The 19,608-nt window shown below is 37.6% G+C and overlaps 1 protein-coding gene across 2 annotated transcripts; it reads right to left on the bottom strand.

Annotated features, from left to right (window-relative positions):
- Positions 1–10,908: 10,908 nt before the first annotated feature.
- c19h1orf216 (chromosome 19 C1orf216 homolog) lies at positions 10,909–14,334 on the bottom strand. Of its 2 annotated transcripts, none has more exons than XM_030147722.1 (2): positions 14,067–14,206; positions 10,909–12,517 (listed from the first exon to the last, which is right to left on the bottom strand). In XM_030147722.1, exons 1-2 carry the CDS (start codon positions 14,069–14,071, stop codon positions 11,422–11,424), a joined length of 1,101 nt encoding a protein of 366 aa, XP_030003582.1. In that variant the 5' UTR covers positions 14,072–14,206; the 3' UTR covers positions 10,909–11,421. The 2 variants fall into 2 exon arrangements, 1 of the variants encoding a protein (XP_030003582.1); XR_003936657.1 differs by lacking the exon at positions 14,067–14,206 and adding an exon at positions 14,214–14,334 and having other exon boundaries at positions 12,382–12,517.
- Between the last annotated feature and the right edge of the window lie 5,274 nt (positions 14,335–19,608).

Genomic DNA, 19,608 nt, shown 5'->3' with positions numbered 1-19,608 from the left:
CCGCCAGGCGGTATTGTGATTACTTTGCTTTGTGTTTTTTTTATTTGTTTGCGTGTTTGTTTGTTAGCAAGATAACTCAAAAAGTTATGGACAGATATTCATGAAATTTTCAGGAAATGTTGATACTGGTGCAAGGAAGAAATTATTAAATTTTGGTGGTGATCGGAGGGGACGACACAGATCTGCCTTGGCAGAGGTCTGCGCTCTCCAAGTGCTTTTCTTGTTTTAATGTTTGTCAGACTTTTCAGCTGTACTTTGCAGTAAAACATTTGTTATAAGAGTAAATATAATACGTTAAAATACTTTGATTTAGATATTTATTTATATATATACATCCCAAAATGGAAGTTCCTGACACATAGAGGAAAATGCTGGTCTTTGATTGACTAAACCTCCAAAAAGATGTGAATTGGTGCTGATGCTGGTGCAGGATGGGAGCTGCTTCTCAGCTCCTCTAAGAAAAGAATGGCACAGAATCACATCATCATGTCACTTTAAATGTCTGACTCTGTTTCCAACTTACGCTAACACCAGAACAACAACAATGCTAGACCACCTTGTCTATATACAAGTGTTGCTTCTGGGTTTTGGCAACAGACTACAACAGACGAGCCAGACTAGACAGTACACTACTTCTGTTGTTTTTTTATGGCAGCTACAAAATTTTAGTTTGAGTCTTGTTGGTCAGGATAATAATCCCACCCAAGGGACCAACAGAGTCCAACAGTCCTTATATGAAAAATATATTGTTTTCACACTTTATAGCACATATTACACCAACCATATACAGGATATCATGTTAATCAGTGGGTTTAAGGTAAGTTAAGCACTACACAGACCGTGGTAATAATCTTCTCCTGCAATTACTGGAAAGCAGTAAAATATCCAAATATTTTTAACTATTCCTTTAAAGGCGAAGGCCAAAGCATGAGAAGCATTTTCTTTTTTTTTTCTTTTTTTTAATTGACATTCAGTATCAGACATTCGCATTTGGTACCTCATACAGTCGTGGGAAAATTATTAGACCACCCTTGTTTTCTTCAATTTCTTGTTTATTTTGATGTGTGGTACAACTAAAGGTACATTTGTTTGGGCAAATATAGTGATAACTAAAAATAGCTCATAAGAATTTAATTTCAGAGATGATATCTAGACATTTTCCATGTTTTCTTGATAATAACCAAAATCACTTCAGTTCTTACATCAATGTCTATGGCATTGTACTGAAAAAAACAGTGCTTTTAGGCAATCCATGTTTTCTTTTCTGTCTGTTTTAGTCACATGATATACACAGGAGTTAGTACTGGATTGCATAACCATTGTTTTTGATGGCTTTTGATGGTTTAATAATTTTTTCTGTGACTGTATGTACATATATCATTCATCTGTTGTCTGCTCTAAATGCCAAAATACTATTTTTGTTTATGTCCAAACACTGAAAAGAAGGCAGATAAACAAATAAAAGACAAAAAAAAAATTATGTACAAGTTGGGAGTGATCTTTTCCATACAACACAATCACTGATTTGTGAAAACAAAATCAGGCCTATAAGGTGTGACATACATAGTTGACCCAGTTTTCCCAGTATGAAGCGAATTTCTCCAATTTGCGATTAACAAAAATGAAAAGCATTTTCAAGAGTAGCAGAAGACTCATCATAATTTTTTTTTTTTTTTTTTAACCCTCAAAGATCTAAACAGCCGCCACCAAAAGCATCTATTGATCTAAAATGTTTAATAACTTCTGAACCTCTAATCCTATCAATACATGTAAATAATTCAGGTAAAATGCAGTTTCTCAGATTTTCAGCAGCATCAGATAGGACACGACTGGACACTTGGAGACTCTGTAGTGAATGTGGAAACATCATCATCTTCTGCAATGTTGATTCACCAATAAAACCCATGTACAGTCACGGAAAAAATTATTAGACCATCAAAAGTCATCAAAAACAATGGTTATGCAATCAAGTACTAACTCCTGTGTGTATCATGTGACTAAAACAGACAGAAAAGAAAACATGGAATGTCTAAAAGTACTGTTTTTGTCAGTACAATGCCATAGCTATTGATGTAAGAACTGAAGTGATTTTGGTTATTATCAAGAAAACATGGAAAATGGATAGATATCAGCTCTGAAATTAAACTCTTATGAGCTATTTTTGCTGTTATCATTATATTTGTCCAAAACAAATGTACCTTTAGCTGTACCAGGCATTAAAATGAACAAGAAATTGAAGAAAACAAGGGTGGTCTAATAATTTTTTTCGTGAATGTAGCTCTGGTCTAAAAGTAAAATGCTTCCAGAATAAAAGTAGTTAACCCATAAAGACCCAAACAGCCACTGGCAACCAAAACCATCTGACAATCTAAAAGGTTTAAGACCTATTGATCCACTAAGCTTATCAATCCATGTAAATAATTGGTATAAAATGCAGTTTGTCATCTTTTCATGGTCATCAGATATGACCCATTTGGACGTTCAGAGGCTCCATAGTGAACATGGAAACACTGTCATCTTCTATAACATTGATTCACCAGTATTGGATCAATGACAGTGGATGAAGACACTTGTTTCATGCTCAGTTATTGATATATGTTGAAAATGTCGCTTTTTCTTCAGTTTTCTCCGTTCCTGATTTAATAACCTTTGATTTTACTCTGAGCTTTAATGAACATCAACATGATCAATGGATTAGATATGCAAAAATATCTCATATACACTGAAAATATGCTACATACAGAGGATAATATTATAATAAATGGGGATAAATCAATTAAGAAAGGTTAAATAGAGAGAAAAATTAATTTGGGAACTGCCACCAAAGAAGTGTTGGGTCTTTATGGGTTAAACTTTACCAAATTTGAGTCACTAATGAAGAAAAATTATGTCAAAAGTGCTAGTTGGTTATAGCTTCTAAGTTACAGTCTTGAACCAAAATGTGAAATTTGGAGAATTAATGAGAGAATGGGTTTTATTCAAATGGAATGTTTGTCTCAGATCTACCTCAAAACAGTGTCTGCGCATTACAAAGCCTTCACTTTTCAGGTTCTGTCAAGTGGCACATTTTTTAATCCATTGTATAAATGTAGATAAACCAATATGTATGTGTAATAACACACCATCATATATACTGGAAACATGAGCTAATCAGCACTTTTGTAATTTTTTTTCTGAGTCATCTTATTAGTAAGATTTAGCACATTTAATGTCTGAAGCTGCTATTTTTTAAGAAATTGTAGACCCTGTAGTGTAGTTTATCAAATGACACTGGTGGCACTTGTTTTTATGATTAGTTAATATCATTAACTAATCATGGCAATCATATCAATCAATGGCACTATAGCTTTTGCTTCTTTTTATGAGCTTCAAGTACTAGTTAATACCTTTAAAATGGTGTATTATTTATGTCTCTAGCTTAAATACTTTTTGAATTAGAGTATAAAATGTAATCGGGCACTCCCTACATAACCGCGTGACTTGACCCTGATGTATTTTGCTGGAAAATTCACTTCTGGTTCAGTTTTCCATGTTATGATATAATAACCTTTGAACTTACTCTGAGCTCTTGTCATTCAGAGGATAATATTATAATAAATAGTGATAAAACACCTTGAAAAAGATAAATGTACAGTAAAATTCCACTGTCATTTGCAATAAAAATAGCTCTAGATCTTAAAGGGTTACTAGCTTTGCTCAGGATTGTAGAAATATAGAAATATAGATGAATATTGTGAGAAAAAAATGTCAAAGTTGGTCTTGGATTTTAATTTTTGATTTGTTTTGAATTGTGTTTCTGAGCATTCATAAAGGCCCGAATGCTGCTTCAAAGTCACTAAAAAGATGAAATGTATATGGAGTGTGTTCAGTAGACTATATCTATTATTTTTTCATCTGATGTTTTGTTGCTTTGCATAAAACATACAGATTATAAAGAGATGAAGTCAGTGCCTGTTGTGTTGGCAGAAGGCATCAGATGGCAACCATTCTGCTGTTTATGTGTCACCTCCATAACCCCCTAAAGATAGTTAGATAAAAACGCATAAGGACACTCTTTCCTTTATTTAATTGTGCGGGATAAACAGACGGCTGTTTGTTATTCAGTCTCATTATTCATAATGGTGTGGACATTAATCCTTTTTGCTTAGAAGATGGTGTGAAAAAGCAGCTCTGACATGTAGCACTTTTGCCAAACCCCAGTGGAATAACAGGGACTGAGTTTTTTTTTTTTTTTTTTGGGGGGGGGGGGATTATGTGAGGACCCACACATAGCCTTAGGCCACAGTTTGTTAAAGGGACAGTTTGGACGGCAGAGATTAGAGAGCAAGGTAGGGTGTAAAAAGGGCCATTTCAGGAAAAGACACGTGAGAGATCTTCTGGTATAAATAAATGCTTTCTGCTAATAACGCACAGGCTTTAGTGTGAACGCAGGAGAATATAGATAAGGCAAGCCCTCCGTGAGGTCACATGACATGAGATTAGGTTGTCTGTGAGTGTCAAATACAAGAGCAATCTGTCTTTTTTGGTTGATTTTTGGCAAAGTTGCAGAAATGAATTCATGAGCTGCATTATTAAACAGCTCTAGCTTCTAGGCCACCATATGTTGATGCTTCAAAAATCTGAAATCCTTTAACCTGTATGAAAGAAAACCTCTGGGGAGTTAAAAGAGTGTGTTAACCCTGCCTTATGAGTTACTTTGCATTCACTTAGTCCAGTAAAACGCCCTCAGTAAATCCAGAATGTGGATCATTCTTGCTGCTTATCAGTTTAATCCACAATTTCACGGCTCTGAGGCGGGGGAGCGACCTGCACCTCTCATCGCTTTTGTGGACCGGGTGTCACCGTTTAGTCCATCTTAAAGGAAGGGAGATGAGGGGAGGGGGAAACCTGGGCATCCATTGCTGGGTGGGTGGGTAGGTGGGTGGGTTTGGGGGGGCGCGGGGGCTGCTCCATCTCCAGTTCTGGGAGGAGGGAAAAGAAAAAGAGCAAGTTAAATGGAAGTGACAATCTGCAAACATTCCTGCCGGCAGCTGCACAGCATTCTCTCCAGTCCACCACCCCCACCAACACCTCCCCCCCATACCCACACCCCCCTTCTCTGCACGGTCACCGGCAGTGCGACCCCCCGTGCCCGGCACACGCACCTGCCGCTCACAGCCGTGCTTTCACCCACAGCCACATAATCTATGGGCGGGTCCCGGATGGGGGTCCCCTCAATGCGCTCTTGAGAAAACCCCTTATGCGTGAAAAAGCCCCCTTTCTGCATCTTTTGTCCAACACAGTTTTATGGGACAACATTGGGCATTATGAGGTTTGGGGGATTTTTCACGGGACTCTATAGAAGGGTATAATCCTTTCAGGCTCAGGACGAATAAAAGTTTTAACCTGCTGTTTTCATATTTATTAGCTGGTTATAGCAGACGAGGCAGCTGAACCATCAACTGAATGCTCCCCCCACCCCCCCACCCCTCATCACACAAGCTCACCCCAGTTCAGGAATCAGAAGATGTGGACTCTTTTGATGGACCTGATTGCTTTAAATGAATTAGTCAACAGAGTCAAGTGGCTGGCTGACATCAGGATCATGAGAGCCTAACCCAGTGTATGAGCTGCTCTATCAGTCAACAGGTTGTTACAACACATTATCAGATGTTTGAGTTAATAATATTTCACATCCCGGAGGAAGGTTTGACCTGTTTTTGTCTACTGTGTCAATTAAGTGGAGTCAAATTAAGCCACTTAATGACAAGAGCCATTAAGTGTCTACGTCTCCTGTTGGTGCTTCGGAAAGTTATTTAAAGTCAACAATAAGAGCAGAAAGAAGCAACATTATACTTACTGTAAGCCGACATTCATGATTTTTTGTGTTTTATTTGATGTTTTCAGGAAATGTATTGGATTTCATTTAAGCAATTTCATTTTCATTGAGTTTGACGCATTCTTTAAAAGAGTTACTGGTAAAAATATCAGCAAGAAAAAAAAACTTAATGATTAAGAAATATACATGGTATATATGATGTCAGGTGTGTTTTTCAGAAGAAAATATGAAGAAGAAAAAAAGAAGAAAAAGAGAAAGAGGAAGATATGTTGGTATGTTTTTCATGTCAGAACAAAACAAAGCAAAATAGAAGATGTGTCAAAAATCTGAAGAAGAAGGAGATGATAGTAATCAACAGGAAGATACACAGGAATGTTTTTATTCATATTTAAAATAACATGAAATACAAAAGTATGAACAAATCAAGCAAAAAGAAGATACACCCAAATATCTGAACAAGAAGAGAGAGATGATGCTGAAGAAGAAGAAGAAGAAGAAGACAAAGGAGAAGGAGAAGAAGAAGAAGAAGAAGAAGAAGAAGAAGAAGAAGAAGAAGGAAAAATATGATGACAAAAAGGAACATAGAGATAGGTTTTTTTTCCACATTTAACATATTATGATGTACCAAAGAATGAGCACATTAAAACAAAAAGAAGACAACCAAAAATCTAAAGAAGTAGAAAGAGAAGAAAGATAATAATGACGAAGAAGGTGAAGATGAGGATGATGATGAAAAACAGACAGTTAAAAAAAGACAAAACAAAAGAACAAACTTCACACTTCAGATTATTTACTGATAAACATCAGAAAATTACTTCTACTAAAACTACTTATGGATTAATATTTTAAACCAATAAACAATAGGGGGGTGAATAACAAGAAACTGGAAAAATAATAAACAAACAAGCAAAATAAAACAAAAATAACATCTTATGTTTCACAATAAATATCAAATGCTATCTATCTATCTATCTATCTATCTATCTATCTATCTATCTATCTATCTATCTATCTATCTATCTATCTATCTATCTATCTATCTATCTATCTATCTATCTATCTATCTATCTATCTATCTATCTATCTATCTATCTATCTATGTGTTTTGAGTTGTTTCTGCTCTGACGACAGGTCTTTCTATCCAGTTCATCATACACGAGCCTGAGGCCGCTGCTCCCTCCTCACCCTCCTCACTCCCTTCATCCCTCCCTTCTCTTCAGCCTCCCTCTAACCCCCCCTCACCCAACCCCCCCCACCCCCACCACCCCCTTTCTGTCAAAGCTGATTGTTTCCACGCCAGCAGAGTGCTGCGGGCTAGTACACTGTCACACTACATCAGGCAGAGGGAAGAAGGGGAGAGAGAGACTATGATAGGGTATGTATGTATTTCAGTGTTCAAAAGCTCCGCACAACAGCTACAGCCTCGGCTACAGCAGGGATTCCCAAACTTTTTCATGTCAAGGGCATCCAAACCTAAGACTACAGACCCCAGATGTTGTCCTGGGGAATCTTAATCTTTAAGGACTTTTAGTGTTAAATGTCAGTTTGGAAAAAAGGATTTAGCTGTCTGAAGCGATTGTGAACAGGAAGGTAAACCTGACAGCAAGAAGTAGAAAATGTTTTACATGGGTAAATGTTGATAAATTTATCTTTTGCGCATTTTCTTTTCGTTTTCTTCTGACTTTTTTCATAACAGCATGAAAAAGAACAATTGTGAGCTTTTAGGCAACTGAAAGTTAAATAAAATGTCAGAAACACAATAAAAACTGTCAGGAAAATGAACATTTTTAGCAACATGTTGATGCAGATTCAAAAGATTTACAACTCATTTAGACCAACCTATGAGTTAATGTTAAATGTAAAATTTTACACTAGATGTGGCTTTTAAATATCTAGTAAAAGTAGCACATAAGTAGTCACACACACAAAAAAAACCTTTCTAAGTTCAAGTACAAAAGTGTTAGCATCACAATATACCTTAAGCACCAAAAGTACAAGTGAATAATGGCGTATTTAAGAATAATATCGTGCATATTACATGATTATAACATTATATTTATGTCCAATTGCAATAGCCTGCAACATGATTTGTTAGTTTATTTTATTCTATATGTACAATATGAATCTGCACAATGTAATTAATGTCGTTGTGCAAAAAGTGCAAAATTGAGTATAATGTTGCAGAAAATAGAAATCTTTATGAACAAATATCTCAAATTTGTGCATCGTTTGAGTGAATTTAAAATATGAGAATGTTTTTCTTTTGTTCTAAAAAAAGAAGAATTTCAATATATTATAAGGAAGGCTGAAAAATGCACATAAAACTAACAAAAAATGTTGTTTCCTCTGATTACTTTTCTTATTTGTCCTGTGACCTCTTGTGCAGGTCATGAGCTCCAGTTCAGTCTTATGTATCACTGAACATTTAGTGAAAAACAGAGTGTTCCTCCCAGTGGGAACCCTGTCATGGATCCCCGGTGGTCCCCTGTACGCGCACCACTGCTCCAAACACCCACTCTACTGTGCCCACTGCTGCCCCCTACAGTCCACGACACGGTCACAGACTCAGATGAGAGGTTCACATAGTGATTCTGCAATGGAGTGTCTCCCCCTGGTGGACACTTTTCACATCTCCCACCCTCAGAGGGAAGCTGTTGCGTGTCCTCGGAGCAGAAAGGCATGTTCGTGTATCTGTGAAGTGTAAAGAAATGACATTACTTGCGGGAATGTTGGGCCGTGCACCTCTTGAAGGATTGGTTTGTTGCTGATAACACGTGAAGTGTGAGGGGAACCTGAGGTCAGCACAGAGAGAAATCATTTTCTTAAAATAATCTGTGAAAGACTCGTTTGTCTCCATTTGTTCATGACTTAGAAAATCCTAACTGAGGCGTAAAAAACACCCTTATTCCACTGCAGTCCCACGGAATAATCCTCCAAATGTAAAGAAAAACATCTTCAAACTTGCTTTAAAAAGATTATTTTAATTTCATGATTTATATTTTAAAGATAAAAATGAATGATTTCTGTATTGAAGCCCTGTCACTGAAATAAAATGTCAAGATTGACTAGGATTCTATTATTTAAAAAAAAAAAAAAAAAAAAAAAAAAAAAAGAACTTGCTCTGCACAGTTATGTTATATTAAATCTAATGCAACACGATTAAGTAGTGTTTTAAATTCAACCATTCAACCAAATGAGCTTTAGATCCTTTGTCAGACAGTGGGGGAACAGGCAAGTGCTTCTTCTTCTTCTTGTTCTTCTTCTTCTTTTTTTTTTTTTTTTTTTTGTGAGTGAAGAAGCTGAGTTTTACAGAACAAGAGAATCATTTCACAAATGCAGATCCTTCTGGCATCTCAAGGCCCAGGGTGAACGCACATCTAACACAAAGGCTCATCTTCATGCCTTGTTTTCTCAACATTTCATTTTTACTGCTGATTTCATATGCACATGGAAGTCACAAGTCGCCCTAAATATTTGCATCTTTATGATTCAATATTATATGTATAAGATGTAATACATGAAAAATGTTATGGGTTTCTTTTAGACTGGAAAGCCTTTCTGTCAGCTATCAATATTAGTCCTTCTACAGGTATTTAACAATTTTGAACAAATTTTTCTTTCATTTATTTTTCCGTAGGACTGTTTGTCTCTGACATTCTGGGGAAAAAAATGCTCCAAGTAAAAAATTTTTAAACATGATGAAAGTGCTGGATTTTTTTTTTTTTTTTTAATTATTATTATTATTATTATTATTATTATTTTTATTTTTTATTTTTTTGTAAATTACTTGCCTAAAAGCATAGATTTTTCACACCCTGGTAAACTAAAACGTGTTTTAAATAACTAATGTAAAAGCACTGGCACATACTTTGTATAAAATAAAATAAAATAAAATAACTGATGGTGACTTTTAATACAGTGTAATATTTGCCTTTGAATTGCTGTTAAAATAGTTCATATTTCCACCACCGGCGGATATTTTAACACTACACTACAATAGGCTATAACATTGTTATATACATTAGAAATAACACGTTATCCTAAGGCAAAACTGGTCAGGTACCACTTTTCCTGTGTGAGATAAAGAGCCCATGCACAGACGCCTTTTGGGCTCATTTATCTCAATGTTCCATAAGCTTTGTTTGGAATAATTTAATCCGTCTCCAAAGCACCCTGAAATCACATTTCACTGGGTTTGTAAATCACCACAAAAGGCCTATTTGTTCTTCTGTTCTGTCCTTTTTTAAGATTTGATGGCTTGCTTGTCGCTTACACATCAGTATTCTGCTGTAAACATGTTTTACGCGCGTCTTGATACCGACGCAAACATCCACCTTCAGCCAAAGAACAAGGGATCAATATGTAAATGTGATCAGACTCTCTCTGCCTCCATGCCTGCGTCCAAGAGCGGCGATAAGCTTTTAAAAAAATATATAAACTGGAGTTAGTTAGGAGGCATAGCCGGGGATTATCCCAAACTTGCCCCGGGGTTTTGGCTCTTCTGCGCGCAACCGGACCGGCGTCTGTTCACCGGGGCCGGATAGGACCTGCAAGGCCCCGGGGCGCAGACTGACAGGCTCCCCGGGGGCCTCCTGTTCGGCGAGGACCCCCACAACTCATGGTGGAGATTATAGAGTAGCTGGTAGCTATCACACATGTACATACACATGGAAAGAGGTGAGGTGATGTCGGAGCGCCCGCGGCACCAGCCATGCCCGTGAAGATTGATGCCTGAGCCTCACATGGCTATCACACTCCCCGCAGAACACACACTCCCACCCCGTGTGATGAGCTGATACAACCCAACTTTGTTCAACTGACAAAGAGGCAATTGTGAGCTTAAAGGTCATCTGCTCAAGGGCTCGAATTGTACACCAAGTGCAGCTCTAGATGATAACAACTACCCTTCTTTGGTTCTATCTACTGAAAGAGCTTTGATAAACCTCTAACTTTAAATCAACATGCTGATCTGGAAGAAATTCAGGTCTTTTCCACTCTGGATTTCCCCCCAGATCAGATTTATCTTTTCATGTAATGAAAAAATAATTTGGATTTTACTTATTAAAGAAGAATCAGAAAAAAAAACATTTAGATATAAGGTCATTTTATTCATTGCATGATTTTAACAATAATCATCTCTCTATATATACATCATCATCTCAGAGTATAAATAACCTCTAACACTGATAAAAGTACATGTTATTTTCCAGTATTTTTTGGTAGAGCAGGTGTTTCTACTCACATTTCCAGACAAACAGTTACACTTTACACAAACACATATATATTATTTGATATAAACATCTGAATTTGACAATAAAGTGTACATCATGTCATTGCTTTAACAAAATACATTGTAAGTCATACATTTTCATTTGGCAAAGCTACATAGATGAAGGTTTCCTGACTGTAGATGAGTCAGATACATTTGTTGATGCTCTAGGTGGGACACCAGTAAAGATAAACAACAAATAAACAAACGATTTTCCATTATTACAATCAGAAACATCAGTGTGACAACAAAAAAAAGTCAGACGAAATGACAAGAGATTGTCTTATTTTGAGGATAAAAGTAGTTTGAGTCAGTGTTTCCTGTTTCAGTTCCTCTACGACTGTCCAACAGCAGCGGCGGGCACAGCGTTGGCCACGGCGGCTGCAGCGCCCATACGCAGAAGTTCCTTCCTGTGTGTGAGGATGACGTCGAAGCTGGACTGCAGGCGGTTCTGCTGCTCCTGGACTCGACTCTGCAGGGTTCGAACCCATCGGATCAGAGCCAGCCTCCGGTACATGGTCAGCTGGACCTGGTGCTTCTCCATCTCCTGGGCCTTGAAACGCTCACGGTCCCGCAGCGTCCACACAGCGTCCATCAACTCCGGCAACTCACCATCTGAGTCCGAGGACTGGTCGTCATCTTGTTCTTCTGCACCTTCCTCTAAGACGTTTCCCAGGTTGGATCCCGTCAAGGACCTGCGGCTGAAGCTCCTTCTTCCTGCTGCGTCTCTGTTTCGGTTTAGGTCACCCTCTTGTTGGTTTGACTTTGGTTCACCTACCCCGATGCGGTCCCAGCCTCCCATGAGCATCCCCTCTGGCCCACACTCCATGCTGAGGGAGGATGCGCTGCCACCTGACCTGTAGCTGAACTCAGACTCTGAGTCGCTGTCTCCCCATTCGTCGTCCTCCTCCAGTTTCCGCTCATCTTCACCTTCGTCCCGTCGTCTCAAACCCAAACTGCTCTTCCTCCTGTGCTGCTCCATTTTCTCCATCTGCTTCACCTCGTTTTGGAACATCATCATCCTCGCCTCATCTTCCTCCATCCTCCTTTCCTCTGCTCCATCGGGTGGCACTCGACCGTACCCGTCATCCCCACACTCGATTTCAGGCAGGGGTTCCAGGGGGCTCCAGCAGGGGAGACGAGAGCGAGGTGACATGACCCCTCCGTGAAACCCAGAGGACGGTGACGAGTTCGGGGGGTCGCGACCCAGTGGACCCAGGTTTCGTGGACGCACCTGGTTTCGGTTTTCATCTCCTCCGTTTCCCGTGAAGCCCTCGTCGTCTTTGCCCGGCAAGAAGTTGAAGTTTCCATCTTTGTCACCCTTCTGGTTTTGGAGCGAGGAGGATGACTCGAGGCCTCCTTTCCCTCCGTAGGATGAGTTCAGGGTTTGGTCCTGATGATGAAGCATCACTGACCGCGACTGAGCCTCACTGAAACAACAAAAACAAAATATGTCAGCACTTAAAAGTCCATGTCAGTGTAAGAGTCTTCAAAATTAGCTCACACCTTCTAGAAAGTCTTGAAAATGAAAATAATTTTGGTTCATATTGGTACAAAGTGAATTACTTCAGACAGGGAGCAAGTTGCCTTTATAGGAAATACATTTAAACATCATTATATTGTTTGTCCTGGCCACAAAAATGCATCCACAGCACTAAGAACAGACCAAATGAAAACATTCAAAGAACACTTGCTCATAATTGTACTTTCCATCAATTCATCTTCCAGTCTATAAAATGAAACAATGAATTAATTGCTTAATTGGACTTAAATTTAGATACTATATTGACAAATACATTTCAGTGAAGCTGGTACACAAGAAACATAACAATATAGCTTTGTGCTCTAATTTTATTTTGAAAGATCATCTTATTGTAAAGCTGAAGGGTGTGGACTTTTCCATTCTTTGCAGAAGCTGAAGCCAACAATAAAGTAAAAAAAAAAAACAACAACCAAGTAAACTATTCACTGTGAAGGTTTGTTCAATAGGAGCAAGAAGTATGTGTATGTAAGATTAAAAAATATATAAAATAAATCTGTTGCAAATTTAAAAAATGGAAAAAGTTGCACTTGTGGGTGTAAGCAAACTAGATTTAAATGCACAAAAACATCAATCCAGACACACCAATACACACTCTTAGGTCGCACCAAATTTCTTGTTTATCGTCTATAACTACAGGCTGATCTACGCACTCCACTTCTATTAGCATCAAATATTTACATGTCTCCTCAGAATGGAAATTTCTCTAATCCTGACTTGGGGCTGCTGTCAATCAATCCGCCTCTCCTCTCCTCTCCTCTCCTCTCCTCTCCTCCTCTCCTCTCCTCTCCTCTCCTCTCCTCTCCTCATGCGCGTCCGTGCGGTGCTGAAGGACAGCGACCGCGGCTCAGTCGGGAGCGCGCATGCAGACTGATGCATCACCCGCTTGACGATCACGAGGATTCCTGATAATCCATGTCAAATCGGCACATTTATACCTCCACAAATGGATCTTCTCATAAAAACACACCAATATATCACCTTAGAATAACAACCAGTCTCGACATCGATGCATTTCTATTTATTATGGTTGGATCTCCCCTTTCCTTTACTGTTTAATCCTATGTAAAAAAAAAAAAAAAATGCGTTAAAAAAAATAAAAACAGGCTACCAGAATGCTCCTGATGTTTGGTGGATGTTTCTAATCTTTAAAAAATTACGCTTGTCTTTGCACTGACATCGACTAAAAGCGTAAAAAATGCGTGTGATGTTGCTCCTAGCCTGCATATGTGCGGCTCAGCTCCACAAATGGCTGACAGTAAAAAAAGAAAAAAAAAAAAAAAAAAAAACGGCTTTATATTATAATAATCTGAAGCAAATAATAAGGATTAGAAAGATGGATTTGCTCTAAAACAGGGCAAAATTAAAGAAAAATATATATATATATATAAAAAAAACCACGGGTATTTAGTCTCCGACGCGCATTATGTAACGCTCACCCCATATCAGTGCGTCTCCTCTGAATCCCTCTTCAGTAAAAGCAGCCTCAGACCTGCCTTTTCTGTCCTATTTGTCGCATGCGTTAACTGATTGCCACAGACCCATGTGAATCTATTTGCATGAGGAGATCTGTTTTTTCTCCTTACCTTCAATAGGTTGCAGTTCGGTGGAGAAGCTGGACACTGAGCCCTCCCAATTTTTCCACTCCTCCGATCCTTCTATGTGATGTTTATCTTCCTCTTCCTCCCCCTCCCCCTCCTCCTCCTCCTCCCATCCTCTCACTCCAACTATGTAGCTGGGAAGAAACAAAAAAAAAGAAACAAGGACTGACTAATATGAGCACTTCCTAAACTGGGTTGGGACGGTAAATACAGGGGAAACTGGACAGGAACCAACACAATGTGACAATAGAAAGAGCTGTCATGTAACTATGACGTCACAGTGGGATACATATATATACATAAAATGTTTCTTTGAATACTCAACAACAGGACTATTAATCACAGCTATAACAGCTTCATATTTTATTTAAAAAAAGTTCAATTCAGCCAGTCTTTTGGGGGGAAAATTACATGCAGTTACTGAAATTCTCTCAAAAGCTGACTGAGTTTGGGTTAAAATGAGGCGTTCAAGGACCTCAGTTTCCAAAAGCAGGAGAAAAACCTGTGACAACTTTTCTGACTTTACATAAACATGACACTAAGAACATGTCTTAGAGTATAAAGAGCCCTCAGGCAGCCTTACAAAGAGTTTTTGTTAAACATTTTATGGACCAATTTCAGTTTTTATAGGGTCAAAACAGCCTAAAGCTGTGGAAAAAATGAAAACACCACATGTTTTGTTATTCATAGGAATGTACTTAGCAACTAATCAGAGCATTTCCACCAAAACCTATTAAATGATATGTCATTTACAGCATTAGATAATGAAGAAAACGTGTTCATATTTATTTTAATACAGCACAATGCTAATGTTTAAACATCAATATTCAGTACAATAATCCTGATTATTCTGTCTTCATATTACTGCTGCCATTTCTATTGGTGTAAAAACAGGTCAGTTTCATGTGATGGCTTGTCACTGTTTGTTTTCATCTTGATCACATTTCTGAGGTTTTCTATGAAGTTCAAATTTGGAAGTAGGGAGTTTTTCTGGAGCTGAAAACACTTGTGATAAATTAAGTCTCAGTACCAGTACTCCAGTACTCCAAATGGATTCTTCTCTACATTTATTAGAATATAATCCTCTATATTTAACAGTTTTCAGTGAAAATATTTTTTTAAAATATATTTATTTACTGATCATGGGGCGGCTCAAATAAAGCTTGAGTCAGTTCAAAGGTTATTATATCAAAACAAGGCAAACATAAGGAAAAGTGACTTTTTCCATCAAAATATATTGTTGACTGAACAGAAAATAAGTGATGACAGCCACTGTAAATTGTCAAACTACATGTATTTAATTGGTGAAATAATGTCGCAGAAGGTGACAGCATTTCTTTCTCCTTCTTGTTGCCAGTGAAAAGCTTAGAAACAGCATTTTCCCTGAATGATTTCACTGTATTGATGGGATTACTAGCTAAACAGTTATTATTATTTAAATATTATATCAGTAATAGATACTTTTGGTCACCAGCAACTGTTAAGGTCTTTTAGGGATGATGGAAAAAAACAGATGGAAGTCATTTTGGATTACAGCCCCATCCACAGGGCATGAGAGATCACTGAATGTTTTGATGAAAACAACCCAGTTGAATATTTATGCAAGATTTTTGGACGGATATGTTAAAATAATCAAAAGAATCAAGGATTATCTGTTGGAAAAGTAGTGATCATGTAGGATTCACAGAGTTTTGAAGCTGCTTGGTGGCGTGCGTCCAAACAACAGTTGACACTTTATAGATGTGACTTCATGAACTGGTAAATTTATAGAGAGAGATGGTGGGAAATGTACAGAAAACAGTCCTAGTCTATGTATTCGGTCTTGACCTCAGTATTTCTGCCTGTAGCTATAGCTACACTTATCTAACAACACATCAACATGCAGCATGTCAGAACAAAATGTTCAGATAAGAGTCACTGAAATTGTGTTTAACCCTCACCAGTGACCAAAAGCCTCTACTGATCTGAAATGCTGAATCATTTTTAACCACTAATCTTATCAATACTTGTGAATAATTCAGGTAAAATGCAGTTTCTCGACCATTCAGCAGCATCAGATATGACCCATTTGGACATTCAGAGGGTCTAATGAACATGGAAACACTGTCATCTGCTGGAACATTGATTCACCAATAAACCCATGTATTTTGACAAATGACAGTGGTTGCAGACACTTATCTTTAGATTCAGTTACTGATGTATTTTGGTGAAAACTCACATTTTCTTCCATTTTCCATATTCTGATTGAATAACCTTCAAATTTAGTCTGCGCTTTTATGAACAGCCACATAAAAACATTTTCACTAAAAATACAGAGAGTAATATTATAATAAATGGTGTAAAATCATTTCTGAAAGGTTAAAATATTCATTTGGAAGTTGCCACAAAAACAGTTGCAGGTCTTTAAGGGTTAATAAACTGTTTTATGTGACTTTGAAAAGCAGTAAGCAGGTTTAACATTATCAACAAACTATTACCACATTTATGTTAAAAGGGGAAAACATTCAGATTATTCAAAAGTAGTCTCTCTTTTTTGTTGATGATAGCTGTTGTACATATATGAAGTGGCTTAGAAATAAAACATTACTGTCATATTGGCTTACATCTAAAGTAGAACTGGGTGATAGGGCCAAGAAATGATATCTCAATGTTTTCCAGTGACAAAACGCAATTGAAAAATACTTTTTCTATAATAAAAATACAAGCTGTAAATACATCTAAAGATAATCTACCACAAAAAATAAACAGATTGCATTTTGAATTTTTGTTGAGCAAGAAAAGACCTTTAGAAACACCATAATGGGACCTTTACTCTTTTCTGTTAAATGTGAAATACTGGATGAACTCACTGTGATTCAATAGAACAAAGCATTATTTTTTTTTGCTTAATGTTATTTCCCTCGTTGCCTCCCTCTGCCTGTTTTTGCACCATTTTCACAAAACAACAGGCAAGGTCATCCCCATCCTCTGGTGATTGTCAAAAACCATTCTGGGGATTGCAGGAAATGAGTAAAATAATTCATAGCAGATCATCAACAGGGGTGGAAAGTGAAGAAGTAAATTTATGCAACTGCTGTGCTTAAGTACAAATATGACGTACTTGTTCATTGGTTGAGTACTTCCTTTCTATCGAGTATATACTCCATTACATCAAGAGGTAAATGTTGTACTTTTTAATCCATTTATTTGACACCCTCAGGTACTTTTAAGATTGAGATTTTATACAAAATAACAAGCTTTAAAAATCCAAAATATTGTGAAAGGTTAAACTAGCACCAAATACTGATTTTTTTCCCTTTAAAATTCTCATATTGCTTCTTCTCCCCTGATTTATCAGCTAAAATCAAAGATCAGAAGACAGATTTCTGCATTATAACTATTTTTTTTTATCTTTCCTGTTCCATTAATCATGAGATGAGACCTTACAACCAAATAGATCCAACTAGCTCCCCCCTCAGGTATATGATGTGATAACACTGACAGTTACCAATAATAATATAATAATGTCATATAAGCAGTAATAATACATCTGTCACACGGACCAAACTAGTTTTACTGGAAGTACAGAGGTATATGGACTTGAGTTAACCTTCATGAAACATACTGAGAGGTCACAGGATCAATTTTGATAACAGCCAAGTATGTTTGTCAGTCATCATAAAGCAACTTAAACTTAAAATAAGACACTGAAATATTTTTAAATGTATCATTCCCTTCAAAATCAAAACTTTATATTTTGGGTGTGTACTACAACACTGTAAGCCCGGAGAAGTTGAGTTTACTTAAAAAAATTGAGACAAGTGGTTGTGGTAATGATAAATGAACTTTTTAAGGACACTTAACTTAAAATCTTTTGTAATATCAACTGCTTTGCGTAGTTATTACACTTAAATAATTAAGTTCAAAACACTAAATTCCAAGTTGATTTAACTAAAAATATTAAAAGATTTTCAGCACATGGGATTGCTGTTCTCAGTTTATATCTGTTCCTTAAAAAGTACAACCATAAATAAATGCATTAGAAAAACTAGAAAAGCACTTGGAGAGTGCAGACCTCCACCAAGGCAGATCAGTGCCCCCCCCCCATGTTTGTCTGTCTGTCTGTGTGCAAGATAACTCAAAAAGTTATGGACGGATTTGGATGAAAATTTCAGGAAATGTTGATACTGGCACAAGGAACAAATGATTCAATTTTGGTGGTGATCGGGGGGGGGGCACTTATCTGCTTTGGGGGAGGTCTGCGCTCTCCAAGTGCTTTTCTAGTTTTTCTAATGCATTTATTACCTCCGCCAAGGAGGTTATGTTTTTGCCAGGGTTTGTTTGTCTGTCTGTTTGTTTGTTTGTTTGTCTGTCCGTTAGCGTGCAACATAACTCAAAAAGTTATGGACAGATTTGGATGAAATTTTCAGGGTTTGTTGGAAATGGGATAAGGAAGAAATGATTAAATTTTGGTGGTGATCGGGGGTGGGGGGGCCCACGGGGGGCGCCACTGATCAGCCTTGGCGGAGGTCTGCGCTCTCCGAGTGCTTCTAGTTCATGGTTGTACTTTTTAGGGACAGATATAAACTTGAAATTTGGCGGAGGTCTGCGCTCTCTTTTCTAGAAAAGCACTTGTATAGTGCAGACCTCCACCAAGGCAGATCAGTGTCCCCCCCCCCCCATCACCACCAAAAGTTAATAATTTGTTCCTTGTGCCAGTATCAACATTTCCTGAAATTTTCAACTAAATCCGTCCATAAATTTTTAAGTTATCTTGCACACAGACAGACAGACAAACAGACAAACCAATGCCGGCAAAAACATAACCAGCTTGGCAGAGATAATAAAGGCAAAACACGGAAATAAGAGTGGAAAGACACGAATAAGCGGCTGAAAAAACAAAAATGGTGAAGCTTAAAAAACAAAATCAGGTGAAATCAGGTAGAAGGATGTAATGAAAGTATGTTTAAAGTCAGATTTTTTAAAACATTCCCCTGTGGTCTACATAAAGTGTAAATGCTATGCTTGGGTCTGAATTCTTCATTAATTCAACTCCACAGGTCCATCTTCAACCCTATTTCTAAGTAATGGCACCAGAAAGGTTGTTTTGATGTACATGAGCCACTTCACCGCCCCCCCCCCCAACCCTCCAGGTTGTTGGCTGTGCTGCTCTGTCCTGTTCAACCAACAACTGAACATTTTAGGTAATCGGCTCAAAGTTTGGACATATTTTCAGTTTTTACTACAACCGCTGCTGCTGACAAACAATTATGTTGTACTTGGAGAAATGTTCATCTGAAGTCTCGACCTTATATGTGCAAATGTTGTGATGTAACTAGTTATAGACGTAACAAATTAAGCAGGAATTAAAACAGGTTGTCGAAATCCACTTGATTTTTGC

The sequence above is a fragment of the Sphaeramia orbicularis genome, chromosome 11, assembly GCF_902148855.1.
Source record: "Sphaeramia orbicularis chromosome 11, fSphaOr1.1, whole genome shotgun sequence".
NCBI lineage: Eukaryota > Metazoa > Chordata > Actinopteri > Kurtiformes > Apogonidae > Sphaeramia > Sphaeramia orbicularis.
Note: the sequence above shows the minus strand (reverse complement) of the source record. Positions and strands in the feature narration are given on the sequence as shown.